The sequence below is a fragment of the Lepeophtheirus salmonis genome, chromosome 1 (genome assembly GCF_016086655.4).
Source record: "Lepeophtheirus salmonis chromosome 1, UVic_Lsal_1.4, whole genome shotgun sequence".
NCBI lineage: Eukaryota > Metazoa > Arthropoda > Copepoda > Siphonostomatoida > Caligidae > Lepeophtheirus > Lepeophtheirus salmonis.
The window spans coordinates 31236530-31260721 of NC_052131.2; the positions used below are offsets into that span (position 1 = coordinate 31236530).

Below are 24192 nucleotides of genomic sequence, written 5' to 3' on the forward strand. Positions count from 1 at the left end.
GCCAATATTCTTTAGACATTAGCATACTTAAATGAAAAGTTTCTTCAAGGTCCTTAAACGAAATGAAGACGTAATAACATCAGATGAAATATCTGCATATGGAATTAACTCTATCATCCCCCCTGATTTATGGTGATTTTTATTTTTGAGGGTTCTTCCCCATTTTTCTTTTTCTCTTTGATAGCAATAAATTTGCTTCAAAATGTCTTTTCACGAATCGATTATAAAAGGAAGAGCCAATAATCAAGTCTCATAAATTTTCCTTTTTCCTTCACAATTTTGTCTTAATTTATTTTGACAATTTTTAAATTATAAAAATTGATTTTTTTTTCTTTAATAGTATATAATAACAGCAAAAAATATATAGTTAATAATTCTTTTTTCTGTATATGAATGTATGTAAAATCAAGGTTTTTGTAAGCAAATTGATAAAAGTAATTATAATATTAAACAAAAAACATTTAATTCTTTCAAAAATATATATAGTATATAGATTTTTCATTTTTCATCAAAAAACTCTTATAAAATAATTATTCTGACATCAAAAAACGGTTATTTTAATTTAAAAATTAACCAAAAAAACAAAATACAGGTTGTGGGGGGGGGATGAATTCTATTTGAAAGGAAACAAACTTAGAGCCACAAAAAAATCTGACGTCAAGTTTCATATTTGTTTTTTCTTACCTAAAAAATGACTAAATTTTGTTAAATTTCTATTCAAATTTGAAACATACACATTTTTAAAGCTGAGAGTCATTACAACTAACATTTTTGAATGAAAAAACCAAAAAAAAAGGATATAAAAAATAAATGTATTTTTTTATTTTTTTCATTTTTATCGGGAGAGGTTGGGTGGTAATGATAATGATGAGTCTTAAACAAAAACACTAATGGTGATGATGATACATAGGAGGGATTCGTTCATATGTCCGCCACTGCTGTTCGCCAAAGCTTATCGTTTATGCTTCAATCTTTCTTCCACAATGGTTAAATGCTTACGGATGTAGTCCTCAGAGGGAGCGAGTTTATAGGCCTCTAGTAGACATGAATGTGCTTGACTCAAGTCCCCTGCTTCTACCATGACTACACAGAGATTATGAAGGCCTTGAACATTGTTGGGCTCCAAGCTTAGGATCCGTCGATAGCATTTTTCTGCAGCTCGTAGGTCTCCGTGATGATTGACGTACAAATCTCCAAGGAGAAGAAGTCCTTTGATATGATCAGGATAATGACGAATAAGTTGGTGAAGGAAAGGGGCTCCTTCAAGAGGACGTCCTGACTCTGAGAGAAGAAGAGCTAAATTAAAGAGCGCAGAACGAAAATCTGACTTTATTTCAATGGACTTGCGGAACCATTTCTCAGCAGAGATAAGATCTTGATTATCCATGGAGAGCATACCCAAGTTGAAGTATACACGCTCATTGGAGTCACCTCTTTGAACGAGTCGCTGAAGTCGGTCCATAGCTGTTTGTCTTTGATCAGAGGACCCAGATTCTTGTATTAGAATAGCAGAATTTAGTAAAGCTTGAAAATGGTTGGGATCATACTCTAGGGCTTTATTCAGATAGGAGAGTGCTCGATGTGTCTCTCCCTGCTCCAGGAAAACTACTCCCAAATTATAATATATATCCGGGTTATCATTTTCATACGACAGTGCGGCCTCATATACTTCTTGCGCCTCTTTTGTTCGGTTGAGTTTGATGAGGATATCCCCACGATTAATATAGGCCTCTGTATAGTCAGCTCTCATAGATATTGCTTGTCGATAGAGGGAATCTGCTTCTTCAAGTCTAGATCCATTCTTTGCAATTAATGTGGCAAGATTCAGAAAGACCTTGAGGTGATTGGGTGCCACTCTTGCATGATATACCTCACCAGGGCGAGATCGAGGAAGCAGACTCTTAGCTTTAAGATATGCTTCTTCTGCATCCTGATATCTATGAAGGAGATTCAAGGAGCGTCCTACATTAATATGCGCTCCAATATCATCTGGTTGAATAGAAACAGCTGCTCTAAAGTAGAGAAGAGCCTCTTCATGTTTCTTATGAGCTTCCAATGCATGCCCTACATTGTTGTAGAGTTTTGCATTTCCGTTCCGTGCCACTTTCAGTCCAGAAGTAAAGAGTGAGTACTCGTCTTTCCAGTCCAGAGTCCGGAGTGAGGTTTTTATAATGTGAAGGGAGGAGAGGAGTAGAAGAGAAGATATAAGCAGACTCCGGAGCTGAGGTTTGTGAATGGCTATTTCTGATAATCCGTAGGCCACGAGGAGACAGAACCCCATGGAGGGTAAATACAAAACGCGTTCTGCCACAACGAATCCAACTGGGAAAAAAAGATTGGAGGCTGGTAGAAAGGGACAGACGAGGAGAGATAGACTTAGGAGAATGAGGGTTCGTGTTGATCTATCAGATGACATGAAAGCCTTATGAAGGAGTTTGCCAAGAAGTGCAAAGAATCCCAGTGTCATGGTGTTCCTGGGGTCCAGGAGGGAGTTGACTAAAGGCACTGTTGACATGGTCCAATCGCAACAAAGATCTGATCCACTTAACAATAACCAAAAGTTGAAGCTACTCAAGTAATTAAATGTGAGTTGCCGAGTTGGGGAGTCTGAGCCCGCTGCTGGATTGTCTAAACGAGTAAAAACAGGGAGATTTCCTCCCATGATGCTCATTCGAATCAAAAGGAGAGTAATAGATCCACTGGTCAAGGCTCCTATTCTCCGAAGTCCTTCTTTGAAAGATTTGTTTCTGAAAGTCTTTTTCCCTCCAATATTGGTAAAAGTCTGAAGGCGAATATTTTGGTTGACTACAAGCTCATACGTAATGGCCACCCCTGTTGCTGTAATCCCTTGTTCCTTACTCAGTGTTGCGAGGGATGTGAGAAACAGGGATCCCAGGAGGTAAGTCCAGTTTGTGGATGGTCCACTTTTCTTCGGGGAGGATGCCTTGCTGTATGCCAATAGAGAGCCAAGGTAAAATAGAGATGCCAAAAGTTCAGCACGACCAACAACCCCTGTCACAGCCTCTACATGAACCTGAATATAAGAAATATACAGAAAAAATTAATCATAACTTTTTTTTTGTATGCTTAAAGCTGAAGTACAAAATTAACTCCGTAGACTCTTACCGGATGTAACGCAAATAAAAGTGCAGCGAGGAAGGAGACCATACCATAGTTTCTCACTCGACTGCGTAGGAAAACAAGAAGAAGATGATAGAAAAGTACTGTGACCAGACCGTGGAGTAGAATATTGACTAAATGATATCCAGAAGGTCTAAGACCATCTAGAGCGTAATTTAACCTGAATGTAAAGACAGTCAGGGGTCGATAAGACTTGTGACTCTGCTCTTTGAGCATGGGAGTGCCCCAAAAGTCATTTCTAAGAAGATTGACGAGTGGGACATGGGGTCGAAGATCCCTATTATCTTTAACGGCTGTGATGTCATCAAATACAAATCCGCAACTGAATGAATACGAGTAGAGAAGGACTGAGATGGTGAATAGTGTCAGAATGGATCGCCTGTATCCTCCAGGACTCCCAAGCTCTGCTCCTCCTTCACTATAAAATCCATAGAATAACGACGGAGACGATGAGGCTGAATGAGAGAAGGAAGAGGACCAACTACTACTTGTTGAATCATCAGAGTCTGAACTGTTTCCACAAGAGCCACTCCAGTGTTTTTGATGATATGGAGAAGATGATTTTTTTATACTGGATGGGGATGATGAATGCTTGTTAAGAGATCGCTGCTCCTTTTGAGAGTGGTGCTGATGATTGCTAGGATGCTGAGTCTTACTGTTACTACTACTTCTACTGACATCATTCATTGATGGAGGAGTATAGCTACGATTGTAGGGTGACATTTTGCCTTTTTAACTATCATAGAGAAGGACCATCATAACTCACGTTTAAATAAAAACTAAAATTAAAACTCAGGAAGAAATAATTCACTAACTATAAAAAAAAAATTACAGTATACTACCACCATTATATTAGTAGTAATATTTCCTTGCGCTGAAAATTTGACGACGATTCTCCTTCTCTCCACGGGTTTTTTTCACCTTTTTTTTTTCCTTAAAAAAAAAGAGAGCGCTTTTTGACACCAGTAATGTAAGACTATTGTAGGCAAATAATATAGACAGTACCAGTAGAGAAACAACACACCTCAGCGAAACATAGTAGGGGAGAGAGAGAGAGAGGGAGAGCAGAAATCCTCTACCCCCAATTAATTATATAATTTTATCCTTTTTAAATATGTCAATTTCTGTTTGTTTCTGTAATTATTTATACAGTATATTATTTTCATAGCAGAATCCATAAATTTTATTATTGCATCCACGTACTGTTTGATGGATTGACGTTTGTAAGCAGTTATTATTATTACAGGCGTGCCTGACGCAGAATGACGCACCTGATTCATTGGACGATGAAACAAGACATGCAAATTCAACTTGGATGGATATTATTATGTAGACTTGCGATCCATTCTAACCCTGTGTGCAACTACTTATAGATTTATCATATTTATTTAAAAAATAAATACGGGAGTTACATTTCATTTACGTAGAAACAAGATGGATGAGGCAATTATACGAGTTGGCGAAAAAAATATAATAATTAAAAATAATTATAGTCACAACTTTTTTATAGATATTTATTTATTTAAAGGTAAAGGATTTCTCCTTCATATAAAAAGAGGCTGCAGTTTTAGAGCCTCAAAGCCTTTTGCATAATAGTATAAATACTTTGCCACCATCAAAAAACATTTAATAAAAATAAATTATTCATCATTCTTTAGGAAACACATAATAAAAATTGTCTAAATATTTAATCCTTTTATTAAAAATATATAAATATTTAATGATAGTAAATACATTTTACCGATTTTTCTTATTCATTTTCTTGAATAGAATAATGTTTGAATGGCGTTCCTTCAAGGAATGTTAATGTTTTTTTGAAGATATTCCCATTTATATAATCTGACTGACCCATAAGCTCCAAAATGTCCTTAATATGATTACGGTAATATAGCGGGTCGTTAAATAACTAGGGGATTTTTTATGATCTATATTTTTCACACTCCTTGTTGTATTGAGATTCGGATCTTTACGATGTAGACTAGAGTAGAGAAATGATCATCGTTTTATTATGCCCTCATATCCTAGTTCGTATTTAAATTTGTCAAAGATAACGATGAAAAAAAGCAAAAAGAAGAAGGCTCTACCCAGGATTCACAAATAAGCGACAAAAAAATATTAATGGCCTCACAATGATGTATGATATTGGGACAATGTTGACTCTACGCAGTTTTTCTCTAATCAACCAACATAACAATAATTTAATTTGGCTTCAATTTTCCGAATGTAAAGTACAAGTTTAAACTATAAAACATGGTATTCGATACATGAGTTTTGGAATCCTTGAATTAATCAGTTGTCATTTTTTTATTTTTTTGTAGAAAGTCAGTCTTTTTATTTTACAAACATCAGCAAAATCAGTCACAATAAGTTTGAATTTGTGTTAAAAATAAAATGAAAACTCTTTGATATTAACCAAATTTTTTGTTGTTAGACACAAAGCTGCTTGATTTTCATATTGTAATCAAATGTCAGGATCTATATATTTATATTTGTTATGTACAAGTAGTAACTTGTGAGAGTCAATTGTACAAGTTAAATTTTCCTCATCTTAAAATGTATTAATTAACTACAATATGGGACATTCTAATTACTAACTATACAATAATACTATCAATTAAAGTTATATGGTTATTATGTATTTATGAGATTATTTTAACATTGGGCCTTTAAACTTTATTAGGTGTCAAAGGCTGCTTATAATTTATTACTTTTTATAAAAATAGTCAAAAATTATCCCATATACGAATTTATAGTAATCACTCATGGAATATTCGATAATTGAATTATCCAAGTCCCAGGTACTGTAAATTTTTCATGCAAAACAATTCATTTATTATCAAAATCTGGCACTTCATATTTTTGTATTTTTCTGGTATATATGATGACTAAATTGAACAATGTTTTGTTTTTTTGTGCACATGCACGTAGTTCAGGGCAAGAATCGAGGCCTTTCTTGAGATTACATTTTCAATTACTGGATCTGCTGCAAAGTTGTTGTTTTTGTTTTTTAATAAATGTTAAAAATGACCATTTAATATCAATTTAAAGCAGATGAATCAAATCACGAGATTTTGCTGCTATACTCTTGAAATTTGTATAACTGGATCTTTGGCTATAATGGTTGAGTAACTTTGGGCTAATTGAAGTCAATTCTCTTGTCAGTGATGAATATTTTTTACTAATGTTCAGAAAGTACTTATTTGCCACAGATTCTTTCTAGCTATGGGAGACGCCCAAAGGGACAGTGGTAACAGCTGCCGTCCTTTATGTATGAGCCACATAATTTTTTCTTTTTACAATGAATGGTTGCTTCTACTTGCATACTAAAGTCCAAGAAAGTGAGTAGTATTCTAAATTTTTCGGTTATTTTTGCATTGACTTAAAAAAAGTTGGAAAAAAATGGGGAAGACATTTTGAAAAAATAAAATATACTTTCTTCTATAAAATATTACTGTGTTTAACGTAATTAAATTGTTATCATTATTATTTTCAAAAAGGTCAATAAAATTAAAATATTACATTCTTAAGAAAACGTCTTCGTATAAAATTGAACTAATTAATGATTAAAAAAGGCCATTCATTATTTTTGAGAAAATGAAAGAGCTAACAATAAAAAACAGCTAGAATAGGAAAAATGAGATGTCGGTTGGAAGATTTGCAAAAAAGGACTATCGGACTCTAAAGAAACGGATTATTTTATCATGTTCTTGGACAATCAACCATCTGTATAAATAAAGCAAAATATTATATATTATATACAAGGGTAGTTTGAAAATTCCATGAAAAGTATCAGAGATGGTACTACTGGCGCCAATCGAGGTTATGTTTAGTTCATAACATCTCTTGGAAGAACGCAAACCAAATTTCAGCCAGATCGTTCTATTTCTTTTCTAAAAGTGAGACGGAAGATGAGTTGTGTCAGAAAATTGAAGAAATATTCAAATTTCTATTTGTTTGGCATTTATTAATACCAATTGATAATATTTTTTTCAAAAATCCACAAATATCCACTAACTATTAAATTTCTTTAAAAAAATTTTCAAAAATGAATAGCTTTTTACAAAAATAATTCTAAAATACATAGATATTAAGATTTTATGAAAAAATTTGAAAAATTAAGTTTTTTAAATTATAAATTTAGAAAATTAATTTTGTTAAAATAAAAATATGAAACAATTAAAAAAGAAAATCAAATAAAAAATTTTCAAATAAAATGCAAAATTCATTTATTATTTATGTATATATATTTTTTTTAGGGGAGGGGGGAAGTTGGCTATTTTTTTTTTTTTTTTATTACTTAAAAAAGTAATAAATAGTTAAATATCAGTCATAAACAATAATGAATAAGAATTGGAACTGAAAATTAAACATTATTTTCCAGAGGCCGATCCTGATTCTCAGATTTAGATTCCAATTAAACGGTATATCACAAGTAAAAATGAAACATTTTGAAATATAACAATTTTGGAAAAAAAATTAAAAATCCATTGCTATCCACAGAAAATTATTATATATTTTTAAATTAAAATTTTTCCGAAAAAAATTTCAAATATTAATTTTTTTGGAATTTTTTATTTTTCATTTCCTGGTTCGCACAAAATATTTCTTTTAAGGGAAAAAATATTTGAAAAATTAAAATTTTCTAAAAAAAGTTACAAAATGAAATTTTTATTATTCAATTTTTTTGCAATTTATTGCAATTTTTTTTAGAAAAATTTCATTGCTATTCACAAAAAAAAAATATTAAAATTTTTGCTCCGTTTTGCTTCATTTGGCTTAATAACGAAATTTTTTAATAATATATAGTAAAATTCCTTTATTTTTTTGTGTGTGGGGGGTGCAGCCCTTACAAGGGTGTATCTAATGAGTCAATTAACAACACGCATGCAATCCCTCCATAAGGTTTGTGAAAGTATTACGTAAAAAAAGATGCTCTGCATTATAACCAAGTCAGGCTCCTATAGGCAATAATGATAAATTTGATTTGAATTACATTTTTGGGAGAAGAGGAGGCATAATGCACCCAAAATTGATAATATTGTGTACATTTATTATCACTTATTTAATCTATATGTATACGTACAACTCTGTAATATTTATTATTCTTAGAAAAATAAGAAAAGCAATGAATGTGTATGTAATAAAAAACCATATTACTTAATTAACAACCATTCATTCCACGAATGTCATTTGATGAAGAAGAAATGATTCTTCTTCTTTTTTTTTTTACTCATAATTCAAAATGTCTCCCTTTTCAATTATTTTTCTCGCTACATTCATTTATGATGATGATATATATCAAGTTATAAATATGTTTTTTGATCAGCGTCACTCTTTTTATCTATATAGACCTCTATAGAGCGTTGTTACAGACTGATGTAATAAATTGCATCAAATTAAAAGCGACTCCATACTACTGTATTGTTGTTCTAAAGTAACGCCAGTAGTAAAGCTTTGAAGATTCAAAGTAGAGGAAAGGTTTAATGACAGATAAAGAAAAATGGACTGGCTCATAGGAACCAGTTCCAACTATACCCAATGTGTCAGCAAATTGTAAAGATATCACTTAAACCTTGGGAATTGAGTGTCTCGGAGGCCATAGTGTACAGAGCTTGGTGGGCCTTGGTATGATCTCAAGTGTCGGAAGTAACCGTCAGCTACTTACTGAATCCATCCTGTTCAGTCCTGCATATCAGTGCTAACCCAAAATCAGTACACTGTATAGGGATATTTCTGACCACCCTCATCTCCTGACTGTGCTCCCCTATATTATACAATTTAGGATTATGGTGAAAGTACTGCTTGTGCCAACTTAAAATCGTTTTTCCATACCCTTACATTCTGCTATTCAGGTACAATGTTTTGCCATGTCAGACGACCATGTTGGGATGGTCAGCAGTGCCTTCAGGGCCAGAACTGAAGCCATGGTTGAGGCAGAAGGTGAACATTTTGGGAAATGAAAGTTAAAAGCGTAAATAATTAATTTCATTTAAAAATGTTTTGTTTACAATCACCCCTAGAGCCTTCACGGGGCATTTGACTCATTGGTCACCTTCAGATAGCATTTTCTTGGCTTCTACGACACTTAGTAAGATCTGATTTTTTTTTTTTGGTTTATTTCACTTTTTCTTTATGCTTAGTATGTGACTGGAACAAGCTCGCAGCATTCACAAAAACCTTGATTTATGTAGTAAAATCGAAGTGTAAAGATTTATTCGCCACGCCCACTACTAAAAATCCCTTAAAATTGCCAAATTTGTACAATGTAGACTAATTTTATCAAAATCTCTTGTTCCTTTAATTATCATATCTAACTTATTGTTTATAATATGGAAATAAGATTATGTAAAGATGTAATAATATATTTTAATACATATTAGGGTCTGATATTTTTCATGGATATAAAGCCCATGAGAGCCAATGGGAGAGATCAGTGGTTTTCAAAACTGACTGTCAAGAGAGCTAATTTTTTTTCGTGGAGTTGACTTTGTTAGTTCAAGTTAAAATGGTTAAGTCATGGAGGTTGTACAATTAGTTATAAAGTAACATTCAACGCCACCTAGTGTACAAAAAAGGTCCCTATGACTTCTACTTTGTAAATATTGATCACAAAGACTTTGTTTCTCGACTTGGCTATTGGTTTTGTACGTTCTGCAAGTACCAGCAGATTGGCCAAGCTGCTGTAAGAAAATGAGTTTAGACAATATGATTAAATAATTTATTATCTACTTATGACAAGTGTAATGCAATTATGGTCGCTTCATTAGATGTTTTTTACATAAATCTTTGGCTTATCTCATCACAAGTACTAATTAATAAAAATTATGGGCATAAAAGATCATTTAAGTGCCTATAGTTTTATTTCCCATAAGTAAGTAATAAATTTGTTATAGTATCAGATCAAAATTAAATGATAATAGCAATTAATATTAAGTATATTATTTGTAATTAAAATGGTCAATGATGCTACTAAGACGTTATTAGACGAACAAAAAACAATAGCAACTTACTAAACTTATACACGATATAAGTTTACCTAGGAATGGGCAATTCGTAGAGTTCAAGGATAAATCAAGTAGTGAGACTTATGGTATTATTGATCTAAAATCCATGTTATATCAACTGCCAGTTATATGATAGGGTAGGGAGAAAATCTAAGAATACTATACCGAAAATAACTTTCTGAATTTAAAATATCTTTTTTGCTGGAAGTAACCGGAAAAAGGCAGGAACTCATCATTCAGAAGGAGATGTTAACATCACAGCCATTTGTTAAACAGCAAACAAAAAACGAAAAGAAAGAGGGTTAGTAAAATTAAATGAATACACAAATCGTTTTTCCGTTTTTAACTTAAAAAACTTTTACTTTTCTCTACGTTTTGTTCATGCCCATGTATACCAATGTATAATTTTAACGTTTTACTTAGTAGAGGTTGTACAGTATGCTGTCTATTTGGAATAGATTTCGGAGTTTTTTTCAACCGGATAATGGAACTTTGGAAGAACTGGGTATTTACCTGCGTATTTTAATACCTTCTACTAATTTTTAACTATATCATCAATAACAAAGAACCTTCAAAAGTACGGCTTAATATAATAAAGCAACTAAGTTACTGATGCGCATACTCACCACATTAGGGGAAGACCATTACCTCCTCACTTTTAGAAAGATGATTAAAATGAAATTTTATGGAATTTGTTACTATATGTAATGCAATTGTAAAGATTGTTTGCATAGTTTTTAAGGCAGATGATGACGTCACAAAAAATAGAAACTGCTTTGTTTGTTCACTCATCCTTCTTTTACTTAAGTAATTACTAATCATTCATAGAGGGCACAATTAGAAATTACCCCTCAATAGGGATAGATAGATGACCAATTCCCGGGATAAACGTTGAACCGCCATTAAATAAGGAACTGAAAGCTAATATAAAAATTTAATCACCAGGGTGATCGTTTTATGCTAGTAATATACAGGTATTTTTTCTTTGGAAGTTCAAGTTCCAGAAATTGCTCTGGCATGTCTTTAGTTTCAAGGACATTTAGTTACAGCAAATTTGAAATTATTGTTTGTATTCATACAAACTAAAAACTGTAACTAAAGGGTTGGCATGCCCTCCTACAAGTTTTTTGTTCGTCATCCATTGACTGAAAAACAGAAGTACGTCAGGTAGCCCACTGCAAGACATCCAAAGGCTTTATTTTACTTCAAAAAATCAATCTGAAAACCTTAAAAAAATTGTTATTTTTATAATGAATGTAAATAATCCGGTGTGTTTCAAAATAAAAAGTAACCCATGTGGTATAAACGGATCTAAACACCCATTTGAGTCCATAAAACGACTAAAAAGATTGTGTCCTTAACCCAAAAAAATAGTCAAGCCAATTATACAACTAAATGTCTACTTTTGTCATCCTGAAAACATTTTGATGTATATGATATCCGATGACGAAGACAAATCTATAAAGTTGGGTGGCATCAGATATTGGAATCATCGAAGAGTTTTCAGAAAAGCTTAGAAAATTGAGAATTCCAACTATTTAATTTCGTGCAAAATATTATTATGAAATGAGAGAATGGAAAGAAAATTTTACAAAACCGCCAATGACAATGCACATGAAAAACAAATATATACAAGAAATAATTATATCAAAAGGAAAATATCAAAACTTTTGGGATATACCATACCACAACCAGCCAGTAGAGCGTATGATAAAATTAGTGACAAAATCTTCGGAGAGCGTATTGGGAGAAAATATTATAAATGAATTTGTGTAAGCAAATTTATCGTCAAGAAAACAATGCCATTGTTTGAAACTAAGGCTTAATATGAATTTTGAAAATTATGTAATACTAACTTTATATGTAATTTTTTTTAATATTTTTGTTTAAAACTTTAGAAGAATATAATTAGGATTAATAAATAAATCACTTGCCCTCCGTTATTGTAAATGATTCAATTATTTAGGGGTTTCAATGATTTGATGATTATTTAACCTCATATTTAAATGAAATTGATTACATATTAGGTGCCATTCCTTAGATATATATTTACCAAAATTATTTATTTTAGTATCTTTCTATTTGAATTTCACAAGTGAATGTAAGGAAATAAACTTTTAATTGAATTAGAATTTCAAATAATCATTGAAATGCATTCAAACCGGTGCGCGTTATACGCGAGTCATCATAACATTAGTATGAAACTTTGAACTAAATATGCTACCTCAAGATTAAATTGTAAAGCGAGGACATTTTTGTACAACTTATCTTCATACTCCAAGGCAACTTTTATACCCTATTTGTAATAGAAATTTTTTGAAAAAAGTTGAAAATCAAACGGTTCTAGTGTGCAGGTTAAATTCTATAATTTTGTAAAACAAAACAAAAAACCAGCTCAGTCCATAGTATGGTTTGGCGCTATATACTTCTTATTAAGATGGAGGCCTACAAACTGTATAATACGTGTAGATATAACTACAAACAATTAAGATTGGATTATCTTGTAATCACATAAAATGTAGGATTTCATGAAATACAGAGTACTTGGTCAATTAAGTACTTATCTATAAATATATGCGGAAAGATATTAAAAACATTTTGTGGCTTCTATTTGTGAGATCGAGTAAAGGCAAGGAAATACATTACAACTATTATGGTCCAGTAGAGACTTGGTCTTTTTTTAAGTAGGAAATAATCTTAAAAGATCTACATTGTACTGTATCAATATGAGGGCTATTCCCCCCCCCCCTCCTCTTTTTTCTGTCTAAAAATAGCTGTCGTTGCAAAAATAATGTTCAAGGGTATATGAGAAGAATCGGGGACTCTGTGGGGAAGTCATAGGGGTACAATTTTATTCTATACAATTACAAAATTGTCAAACAATAAATATGTATTATATAGAATATTTTCACTGACGTCAGAAATGAACAAACAGCGTCATAGTTGTCAGAAATTGTACAATTAAAAAACTTCCACTTTGTGGCGTCACATGCAATTTCTCAAATACGTGCTTTTTCAATGGTCTGCAAACCTTTTGTTAAATTACTGAAATATAGCAGCACCATAGGTTTATTTTTGCTCATTAAATATAAGTAATTTAATATACGTCATAAGTCAACAATATAATTTTTTTTGTTTAATTTACAAACTATAAAGAGTGGGGATACAAAACGTCGCGTACTAAGATCAAGTTACACAAAATTTTATGGTTCTTGAACCAAGGAAGCATCACTGAAAAACAATTTGTAGTGTCTTTAACTACAGTAGTTATCTATATCTTTTAATAATATGTCCTCACTCACAAGCAATAATAACCCACAAACAGATTGAAAGCTCTTTAAGCTGCTATCATGATAGCATGGCTCGCCATGGACAAGGCTTTCATCATGAAGTGAATCCAAATTTACAAATACTACATATTGAACAATATATTTTATTCAATATATCCTCCTGGAGAACGGATTGGCAGCTCTTGACGATAATGACAGAGTCTATGGAGAACAACGCTGTCATAGTAGTACCTCAGAATGAATTCAAGTTTAAAAATGATATATTCAGCTACATCTTTAATCAAATATGTCCTTCTTCACTAGCCATAATAGCCTGGGAACAGATTGAAAGCTCTTGACGATCAAGGCCGCGTCCATGGTGAACCAAACAGTAAGGATGGCAGCTTGGAGGGAATCCAAATTTAAATGAGAGGTGCTGTTGACACTCTACTCCAAGACAGACAAAACTGCAAAGTTCAGAGGATTGAGGTCAGACCTGTAGGGTTACCTCTTTGACGCGAGCCAATAAGTCAGCTATATTGTTACTCCATAAGCTTTGGTCTTTCTTGACTGTATGAGGCTGCAATGGAATTCTTTATGTTGTAAGCAGTTTGGAAGGAGATGCTAATGGTTTCTGCAGTCTACCCGGAATAGCCGCACAAAGGAAATAACGCACCTGTAGCATTTTTTTTATTCTCCAACATTTTTACACTTAGAGACATTGGATAAAAATAAAACTTTTTTGTTTTGTTTCAGCTGTCAGTTATTTGCATAATAAAACTAGCCTACAGCATCTGGCATCAAAACGCTGAGGCCCTCAAAGACACTGTCAGCCAGCACTGGTACGCCATGACAGAGGACTATATCCACAACGGGTGCCAGGCCTTCTGCCGCAACTTGGAAGCCATCATTACCGCTTAAGATGTGTACATTATTGATTAAGAGCTCCGACAGACATCTATTTATTTTATAAATTTTTTTAAAGTTCTATCGTTAATTAATAAATTATATCTTATTGAAGTTTAAAATTCAAATTGTTCAGAATTTATTGGACCACTCGACATTACATTCATCCTGTAATTATAGAGTAATAATTCATGGTGGATACAAGAAAAAGTAGCAGCGCTATAATACTCGACCAACTCACAACCTCCATCACATAATGATACCTCTTATTTACTTTCATTATTTTTCAAAGTGCTGATTGTTCAAATATATCACAAAAGTCGAAATGGTTTCTCCTTGTCTATTTACTTGTTATTAAAAAGTTGAAATAATTGAATTTCAACTATCAGCTGTCCTTGTTTACAATTTGGAGGTAGAATAGCAAGGTATACTTTATAGGCAAGCTAGTACAATGAACCCTTATTTCCTCCCTCTTATAGCTATTGACAGCTAAGCTGCTCTTCTCCAAAACATTCTTCAAACTGTCAGGATTACAATTTCAATTCCTCTTTTTTACCATACTGTTGGGTCATATTAGTTACAACTCTAATTGTAGGACGTATTTCCTTAATATGAAATGCTGTATATTTTTTTCATTATACACTGTCTACACTTGATTCTAATATATGAAAAAGGTGGCTCTTTATTGCTCTCGTCTCAAAATATTTAAGATATTTCATTCTAAGTTGTCGTTTTTTTACTCATACATAATATTGTGAAGGAAGGGTCGATTTTTTAATAAAGAAAATTTGAATTTTGTACAGAGGAATTTGTTCATTGTTTATTAGACTACGTAAATATATCACCACTTTACAAAAAAAAAAAGACTTTTTTTAATATTGTTCAATAAATCAACTCCTTAAATGGGCTCTGTTGAGAAAAGAGTCTGAGCAGAAGAAGAAGGGGGAGGTACATGATTTTAGACAAGGAGAGAGCAGCCACTTTTTTTTTGTGAGTGAATCCTTTGTCACTAAAGAGATAGATTCCAAGGGATTAACTTCATTGACCTATCCATCTGAATATCGATAAGAGCTTCTAAAAACTCAACTAGAAACTCTTTCTGAACTCCCAAATAAAAATATGTTGAGCGGAATAATAAATAAAAACACTCACAATGAAAATGAAATGAAAGTTTTTTTTTGTTCATGTAGAAAAAGTGCCTCTAGGTACTTTTGCCTTAAACTATTTTGCCCCAGGACATTTTGCCTTGTCTACATTTTGCCTCAAGGATATTTCACAAAATCAATAAGATTTATATAGATTTATTGATTATTTTTACTTGACATAAGTTTAATTGTTAAGCAAATTAAAGGCTTGTTTTCTGCTTGAAAAATGATTGAATTAGGCCTCAAAATTTCAATTTATAGATACTATTCAAGTCTCCCTATGTAAAGAGTTCGAGCGGGAGACTACATAGATAATGAAATTTGTAGAGTAAGAAAAATAAGAATATAGAAACACATCAACTATGTGCTTATCAGTTCTTGTCAGACATGATGGATGATTGATATTTGAAAATACTCATAGATTGACGAACATGCATATTATGTGGTAAGAGCCTAATTCCATCATTATTCCAACAAAAAGCAACCATTTGATGGGCTTTATGGTACTAAGCCTTACATATTATGATTTGAAAGAAAACATGAATTAGGATAAACCTAATTTTTTTAATATATTATGTACAAATATCCTTGAGTCAAAATAACTTTAAGGAGAAATGGCATAAAGCAAAATTACCTTACTCACAGTAGTTTAATGTAAAATTATATTATACCGAAACATTTAAGATGATTCATAATGTCAACGTATTTATTTCCTAAAAATGCGTCACCTTCCATGTATATAGTGATCCTTGCTCTAGACCAGTGGTTCTGAATATGTGGGCCGCGACCCTTTTGGAGGTCGCTGGAAACAAAAGACTGGTTGCAAGGTGATTTCCACAAAATAAGCATATATTATCAAAATTGATAGTAATTTAAGTGGTATCAAAATTAAATAATAATGAATGGGCATACTTTTCATAAGTATGTACTTGATCATTTTAAAAAGTATTTCCAGATGACAGTGCTCCACAAAAAAAAAAATTGGTTATGACCCTTTCACCGAAAAGCTAATCATCCTTCGTCTGATATGTAAGATACACTTATCAAATTTCATGTAAGTAAACACTAAAATAATTTGTAAAATAATCATTTGTCCCTAGCATGAACTTTTTAAATTTTATAATTTATTAGGATTAAATACACTCAATGCCTTACATACATCTCTCAGTGAAAGGTGTAGGGGTTATACATTGTCTAGCCACATATTTTAAGGGTGTAAAACAAAAAAGTTTGGTATCCATTGCTCTAAACCCCTACTCAATATTTAAAATAAAAAAATTGGACAAATATTACTTACATCCGCCCACAAAAGATCAAGCTACAATTATTTTTCTCAAAATTGAGAGTTATAGTATTATGAATAACTATAATAATTATAAAAATCGGGTGGATTATTTTAGCTCACACGTTTTCTTGGAGTTGGTAATCTGAAAATGGATTTTCTTCTCTATTGTGTTGTCATTATTAAGTAGGATTATAAAATTAGTGAACTTTGTTTTCTGCTATATTCGATGATATCCCACATTGTAAAAAGTTTAACCGTAAGTCATATTTTTTTTCTTTTTTCTCGAAACAGTGGATGGATGAACTTCAAATATTGAAAACTTTTAATAATAAGGAAATAACTTCGCAAAGCGAATAATATATTATAGGAAAAAGCGAAGAGAATTCTTAATTTTTACGTTACATTCGTACTATGGAAGATCATGAAAATAAATGGAAGGTCTCATAATGTAGATGAGATTAAGATTTTGGTCCTTGTATAGTATTCCAGGGGGGAGGGGGATTATGATCGATTGTGTAGAGATATATCAATATATCGGATTGAAATTTGAAAATTAAAATTTTATCAAAAAAAATTATAAAAAACTAAGCCTACCCCAAAATATAATCCTGCGTAATCTTTGGAACATTGTTAACCCGTGATCAAAGTGTTGAATTTATACTTTGTAACACAAATATTTTATTTTCTTCTTATTATTTAAATAAATTGATCTCTTACAAGTAAGCCTTTACAATCAACAAGAGCTAAAACAAGACGAATTAACAAAATGTTATAAAACTAATACAAATCTGAAATAAAATATATAATTTAAAAAAAAAATATTATATCGTCTTGGAAAACGAAACAAAACAATATTAACAAAAAACAAATTATATTAGGGATACGGTTACATCAAATCATTTATAAAATATCGGATCGGAATATCGTATGGAAAAATATTTTTCAATAATAATATGGTATCAAGAATATTTTGACATCAGCATATGTTTAATATTTACTCAACGTTACTCAAATTCATGGTAGCACTAATTTAAACTTTAGTTAAGTAAGAACACAAGCCATACATCAATACCTTAAGTCTTTTCATTCGAAAATAGGAAATTTAGTAAACATTAAGACTATGAAAACTACTTATATTTCTCCTAAAATATTATAAAGATATATAATAATTTATCAAAGTGTCTTCATTTATTTCAACTCTCTCAGTTCCAATCATTAATTGAGCTATTGACTAATTCAAACAAGTGTTAGCCCATAGCAATATGATCTTTCCATTCTTTGAAATTCCATGAGAATCACCTTTAAATAAAAATAAGAGCAAAAAATATGGATATCACTGAACAAAAGGCTGCACTGTAGTCCCACTACCTTGATAATCAGAGTTTGTCCAGACTAAGGCTTCCGAGCTGTCAGATATATTTATCCTTCTTAAGTCAATATGTTCTTTATTTCTAGTGAATACGATATGAACGCCATCATTGCTGAAAAACCTTTGTCCCAGTTTGTCTTCAAAATAGACGATGCTATTCTGAATGCCCAAGAGGGCACTGATGTAGGATGGAAGCTCTATGTAAATAGATTACATTAGTAAATATTTATTATTATGGACTTAAAATTCCCGGGCTTAACAAATAAAACATGTTTTTTAGTTCAAAATTGTTTTGTTTTTTAAATATGATTATCTTTATCATGTTATTTTTTAGCCATTGCTTAGCTTGAATGGGGTATTTTATTCCCATCAAGAAGAAGTCTAAAATTAAAAGACTTCATTATTATTTTTCCTCCATTTTTTTTTCTGGAAATAACAAAAGTTGCGTCACACTTAGCACAATAACTCACAAAGTAAGGAATAGATTGTGATGAAATTTTGATTGCTGCCTTATGAAGATTGATACTGATTGAAAATTAGGGGAATAAAAAAATGTTGCGTCATCTTTGTGTGAAGCCAATTACTTTTCAGTCCATGTTTCATTTAACATATTATAAATCTTACCCATTCGAGCTTTCTTATTTACATTGTAGGAAAAGCAACGAAGTCCTCGTTTGAATGGAGAGCGGTAGCAAAAATAGATAATGTCCTGTTTTGTATCTACGGCCCAAACTCGGTAATCCATGGATGAGGATTTCTTCTCATTATCCTCCCAAATGCAAGTCTCCAAGTTTGAACTATTTCTTACATACCCATACCATTGAAGCCTAATTTTCATAAGAAAAAAATATGTAATCAAATACAGAAGGTTATTTGTAGGTATGTAAAGGTCTCATAATTCAAGGTCTTGTCTGTCTGTTAATCGTGGTCTAATTGCGCATAAAATTATTTTTATACAAAAAATCTTTAATTAGTAATACTGTAATTATATCTACCGGGAGATCCATTGAAATTTGAACAGACACTAATTCAATAGTTAATTAAGTTTAAGCCATTGACATGACTCCATATTCCGATATATTACAACAAAAGCAATAAAATAAAAAACAAAACAAACTTGAGCTCCTAACGTACATAGAAGTCGAGAAAATGACACTTGAACGTGATAGAGGAATTTCCATTTCCACACTCTAAGACGCTGTACTTTTTACAGCAGAAGTCTACAAGCCGTTTGGCGTCTCCAGGACCAGTGTTTACGCCATCAGCTAATCGCAAACGTTGGATAAGAAGAAGGGATCTCTCAAATAGGCAAACTGGACCCGGAGAAGTTAAAGGAAAAAATTCATGCCAATCCCATCAAGTCTATTATGCCCAGGCCAGAGATCTCGGGGTTTTACATCAGACTGTACAGAGAGTTATCAAAAAGGTAGGTGGAAAGATCCTTGTGATGGTGGAGAGGGTACTTTTGGCCATAGTGATGAAAGAATTCCATCTTCCCTGTTGCAAGGTTCTTTTAAATGACCTCAAAAAGGCCAAAGCCAAATGGGCATTCATCCTCAGTAACGAGAAGACTTGGACCGTCAAACCTGTTAGGAACAGGCAGAATGATAGGTACTTAAGCTTTGGAGATTTTGAGGAATGAATGAGGCCCTTCGTACCACAAAGCACCCTGCTTACCCCATGTCTTTGGGCATGACATCCTCTCTGGCGTGGTTCCCGCTAGGGTACATGCTCACTGTGTTCTACTATTTACCTGGTTGGAGAACAAATTTTTGGCGTGGGTATAAGTAAACTAATCTGATGGAAATGTAGTTTTCCAGCAGGATGGTGTGCTGGCACAAGATGAAAAAAGAGTATTCGGTGAACAACATTCTGTTTTCGTCCAAACACTTTTGGCCCCCTACAGCCATCATGCCAACCCCCTTCGACTTCGCCTTTTGGGTAAAAGTCGAAGGGAAGGCCTGCAGTGTAAACCGTCCAAATAACGAGGCCATCTAAAAGCTACTATCAGCCAGTACTGAGACGCCAGTGGGTGCTAGGACTACCGCCTTCCCCTAAAATCCATTTTTTCTGCTAAGGACTACTACATTAGCAATGACAGAGCTCAGGCACACATCTATTTATTGTATTGATTTTGTTCAAATTCAATTGTTAATTAATAATTTATTTCTAGTTGAAGTGTAAGATTCAAAGTGTTCAGATTTTAATGGACTTCACGGTACTTTAACACAATATTTATAAAAATAATCCCTTATAGAGGGTCTTTTAAAATTTGGGACGTGTTTGAAGAACTAATAACAGGGACAGGACAAATTAGATATTAGGGGCCGATGCAACTTAAGTTGTTTGTTTATTTTTACCCTTTCAAACTCAGCTTTGAAGTAATGTTTATAAAGAGCAAACGAACAAATCGGACTGAATAGGATGCGATGATTTCGTTTAGTCCATTTGTTACAGCTGAAGAGTACTTTTTAACCCAAAATCTTGGATTGTCTCCAATGTATATTTCCATATCCCCTTCACCTTCAACAATGTTTAAAGTCAACTTCCGTAGTTCAGCCGTCTGTTGAAAGTCCAAGTCAATATAAGCTTGATTATAGAGACAGTACCTTTTGTAAAATGTCATTTCTACAGTTTATGTAAATTGTTAGATAAATAAATTAATCATGGATTTATAAAAATGGTACTGGGTTCACCTCCATGATTAAAATTCCAGTCGAAACTTTGGCCTTGAGGAGGTACTCCTGTTATGCTAGCACATGTGTTACTCATATTGATTTTAATGTTTATTGGGTCTTCAAGCATAATAATTATTAATAGATATATCAGAAATGCATCACATACTTTGCTTACCTTCTGACTTGTATTTGAAAAGTACCGATGCAACCCTTCCACAGGTTTTACCAGGAACTGATTGATAAAATAAATTTCCCTCTCCACAATTTGGAGTAAATACAATTTGACCGCGGCCCTTCCTACCTAACTCAAGATCATGAATTTTCAAAGTTAAATTCAATTGAAGAATCTCTCCAAATAATAATTTTTGATCTAAAGTCAAGATCCAAATATTGTTCTTATTTGCAGCCTTTTTTTGTGTGAATTCACTACAGTTTGAGTGCATGCTTATAATTTCTTTAATGAGAGGGGGAGTATTCATCTTGATGGACATGGGTACGATCTCATTTATGGAATTTGGATCCATTTGCAATTTCAAACTTACTCTAAGTTCATCCCTAGAGTAGAGAAAGTCTATATGTATATACATTGTTAAAAAAGACAAGCTTACCCAGATCCTAATGTTTTCACGGGATCCATGACTGATATATTCATTATGAGGTGGGCATGGTAGTCTGTCAGTGCACTGCGACGGACTCGAACATTAATATATTTGGTTATTGCATCACCAATATACACCATGATTGGATTAATACTATCATCTATGTTTATGTTTGCGTCATTAAATCGTAGGCTTACTTTCATTCGGATATATGGAAGAGTATCATTGTAGGGCTGCAGAAATTCTAACCTTCCTAATTTTAGGCACACAAAATTTGGCTAAAGAGTGAGAAAGAAAATACATTAAAAATATTCGTTAAACAACAATCATCAATAGAGATGTAAAAATTTACAAAATCTTTTGCGAGTGTAAATTAAAAGAATGAGTATTTTAATAGCCTTTTATTTTTATCAAAATCTCCCTATTTTGAGAATTCAAAGTATTCATAAATTCTAAGCATTTTGTCGTGTGTGAGTAGTTTTTTAATAGTTTGCAATCTGAATAGTGGTCAGTGTGGATCAAGGCTGTGGTGGCCAACAAGGTCCACTACAAGGAATAACTAAATGATATTATTTCTATGTCATAAGTTTACCGATATTTTTGTCAAATGAACTCTGAAACAATAATTATAATTAATTTGTTACTTGAGTTTAAATTGAACTGTCAAATTTGAAAGGAGTCGTCACCCTTCATTTACTAGATGTTCCGTGTTTTTAATTATTTATGCATCTTACATATACTAAATAAATAAAATACATTTACATTTTTGTATGCAAAATATTTTAAATTCAGCTGCAGAGTTATATAAAGCAGTAAAGTAAGTTAGGAGTGGCCTTTTCTAGTAATCAATCTTATTTATTCCCTAAAAGAAATGATATAAAGTAACCAGTGAGTGTGTGTGATCATGAAAGACAGAGGGTAGTATTTCTTATTTATTGGGTTGTTATAGGTGAAAGTCCTTGTTGCACTAAGAGTACAATGGAGGTTTGCCAGCGAAGTAATTTCTGCTAATGTACTTTGTAGATAATGAGTGGGATTTGTTGGATTTCCTTCCTCCCATGGTTACTTGCTGTCAATATAATGAAACGAACGTAATGAAAGCTAAGATACTCTTCTATTACAGCATTTAATAATTTCTCAGATTTTTAATAACAAATTAAAATTTTGATTTTTTAACAAACCAAAAGTGCTTAGAATTTACAATTCAAAAGATATTTCGTCTTTCAAATCCACTACATATTTATATGTTTTATGTAAAGATCTGGACAATTTTTACATCTCTAATCATACTTGACTGCAAGCAAGACTATTCCCCTTAATATTTTGGAAAGGCATTAAACTTGGATATAGTACTGAAGGATCTTCATCAGAGAGCAAAAATACTTGATCAAATTGCATGCTAGGCATTGTAGTGGTTATGTCCGACTGAATGCAGACCTTAAAAAAGATGAATAGGATTAAATTTAATTAAAAATCTTAGAGTGAAGATTTGCATTATTGTATAACCTGAAGAGAGCAATTGCTCTTTGCAGTCAAATTCAGGAAGAACGAGACGTTACTGAAGACACCATTTTGAGCTTCAGGGATTGAACTTCCAGAATAATTGGTTACGATATCAATTCCATCTTCAACTTGGCAAAAATTTGGAGTGGACGCCTCTGTCAACTTTGTAGTATATTCTACGCCATTTATATTAATATATAGGGATATTATGTTTCCAGGAGAGGATACATTGGGTTCAGTCAGAGTTAAATATAGTTTTAATGTGAACTAATTAAATAAGTGACAAAATCAGTCATTAAGATATACATACTCGTACATGAGTGGATTTACAACCAGGGTTGTATCTTTTCTTACAGGTCAATTTCGCTGGTAGAATTTTGCTGTTGCACACCTGAAAAAGCTTTTCATTTGTCACTTTTTATATGTGTATATTCATTAAGTTAGCGTCATTACAAAGAAAAACGTGTATTTATAGCTAAAAATTATGATTGCTCTTCAAATGATTAAAGGTTTTGTGAAAGTTAAAAGTAAGGATGCTAAAACATGTCGAAGAAAATTATGGGAATACGTTAGAGATCTAAGTATTTTTTAAATTATATTAAGCAAATGTTAAGGAATAGTAAAGACGTGATAAACAAGAATGAGTATTTCCTCGCTTTGTAAGTTTCCAACCCTGGTTGTTTTTCTCACTAAACTCACTTTATCATCATCTGCCTCTCCTAAATATTTGCGATAGCATGTAGATATTTGTATATTGTAACCCTGACATACATCATATCCAGAGCCTGTATTTCGGGATGAGCCATAACAGGTACTGTTCAAGGACACGCATGGAATATTTTCACCTTTTTGTCCAATACCGACATGAAGTAAATGAACTTGAGAGGGTTCATTTTGTTTCAAAACGATGAGAAAAACTGCGCTGTTTATTACTTCTAGTTCCAAGTCAATTATCTTTATCTTGAAAGGATATATTGAACCAGAGTCTTCCGGAACTATTCCAGTAGCAGTAAAACCATTCTGAGGATCTTTTGAGTCCATTGCAAAATTGGAAGTTAATGTTTTGAGCCATGTGGAGTTAGTCTTCAGTGTAGCATTAATGGTAAAGGGTGTTTGTGCTTGTTTGGAGTTAATGGCCACAGATAGTGAGAGGGTAGCCGAGTCAGTCAGGAAATTTTGATGTTCAAAGCCTTCGTAGGCGATTCGAGTTAGTTTCTTTGATATCACTAATTGTTAATGATAATCTATTTAAAATAAATTATATATAGGAACTTACCTTGATTTCAATAGAAA

At 32.4% G+C, this 24192-nt stretch overlaps 2 protein-coding genes across 2 annotated transcripts; both read right to left on the bottom strand.

Moving 5' to 3' along the window:
- Nucleotides 1–263: 263 nt before the first annotated feature.
- LOC121128618 (protein O-mannosyl-transferase Tmtc3) lies at nucleotides 264–4001 on the bottom strand. Its single transcript, XM_040724214.2, has 2 exons — nucleotides 3127–4001; nucleotides 264–3034 (listed from the first exon to the last, which is right to left on the bottom strand). Exons 1-2 carry the CDS (start codon nucleotides 3862–3864, stop codon nucleotides 953–955), a joined length of 2820 nt encoding a protein of 939 aa, XP_040580148.1. The 5' UTR covers nucleotides 3865–4001; the 3' UTR covers nucleotides 264–952.
- Nucleotides 4002–17362: 13361 nt separating this feature from the next.
- LOC121116043 (uncharacterized) lies at nucleotides 17363–20859 on the bottom strand. Its single transcript, XM_071894096.1, has 4 exons — nucleotides 20480–20859; nucleotides 18744–18946; nucleotides 18119–18316; nucleotides 17363–18049 (listed from the first exon to the last, which is right to left on the bottom strand). Exons 1-4 carry the CDS (start codon nucleotides 20743–20745, stop codon nucleotides 17982–17984), a joined length of 735 nt encoding a protein of 244 aa, XP_071750197.1. The 5' UTR covers nucleotides 20746–20859; the 3' UTR covers nucleotides 17363–17981.
- Between the last annotated feature and the right edge of the window lie 3333 nt (nucleotides 20860–24192).

Excerpts from the sequence above, each read along its gene's own strand:
- LOC121128618 (XM_040724214.2), bottom strand. The coding sequence starts at position 3,864 with ATGTCACCCTACAATCGTAGCTATACTCCTCCATCAATGAATGATGTC. Across the intron at positions 3,035-3,126 it reads TTTTATTTGCGTTACATCCG|GTTCATGTAGAGGCTGTGAC; the intron begins GTAAGAGTCTAC and ends TCTTATATTCAG.
- LOC121116043 (XM_071894096.1), bottom strand. The coding sequence starts at position 20,745 with ATGACATTTTACAAAAGGTACTGTCTCTATAATCAAGCTTATATTGAC. Across the intron at positions 18,317-18,743 it reads AAATAAGAAAGCTCGAATGG|AGCTTCCATCCTACATCAGT; the intron begins GTAAGATTTATA and ends CTATTTACATAG. Across the intron at positions 18,050-18,118 it reads GACAAACTCTGATTATCAAG|GTGATTCTCATGGAATTTCA; the intron begins GTAGTGGGACTA and ends TTTTATTTAAAG.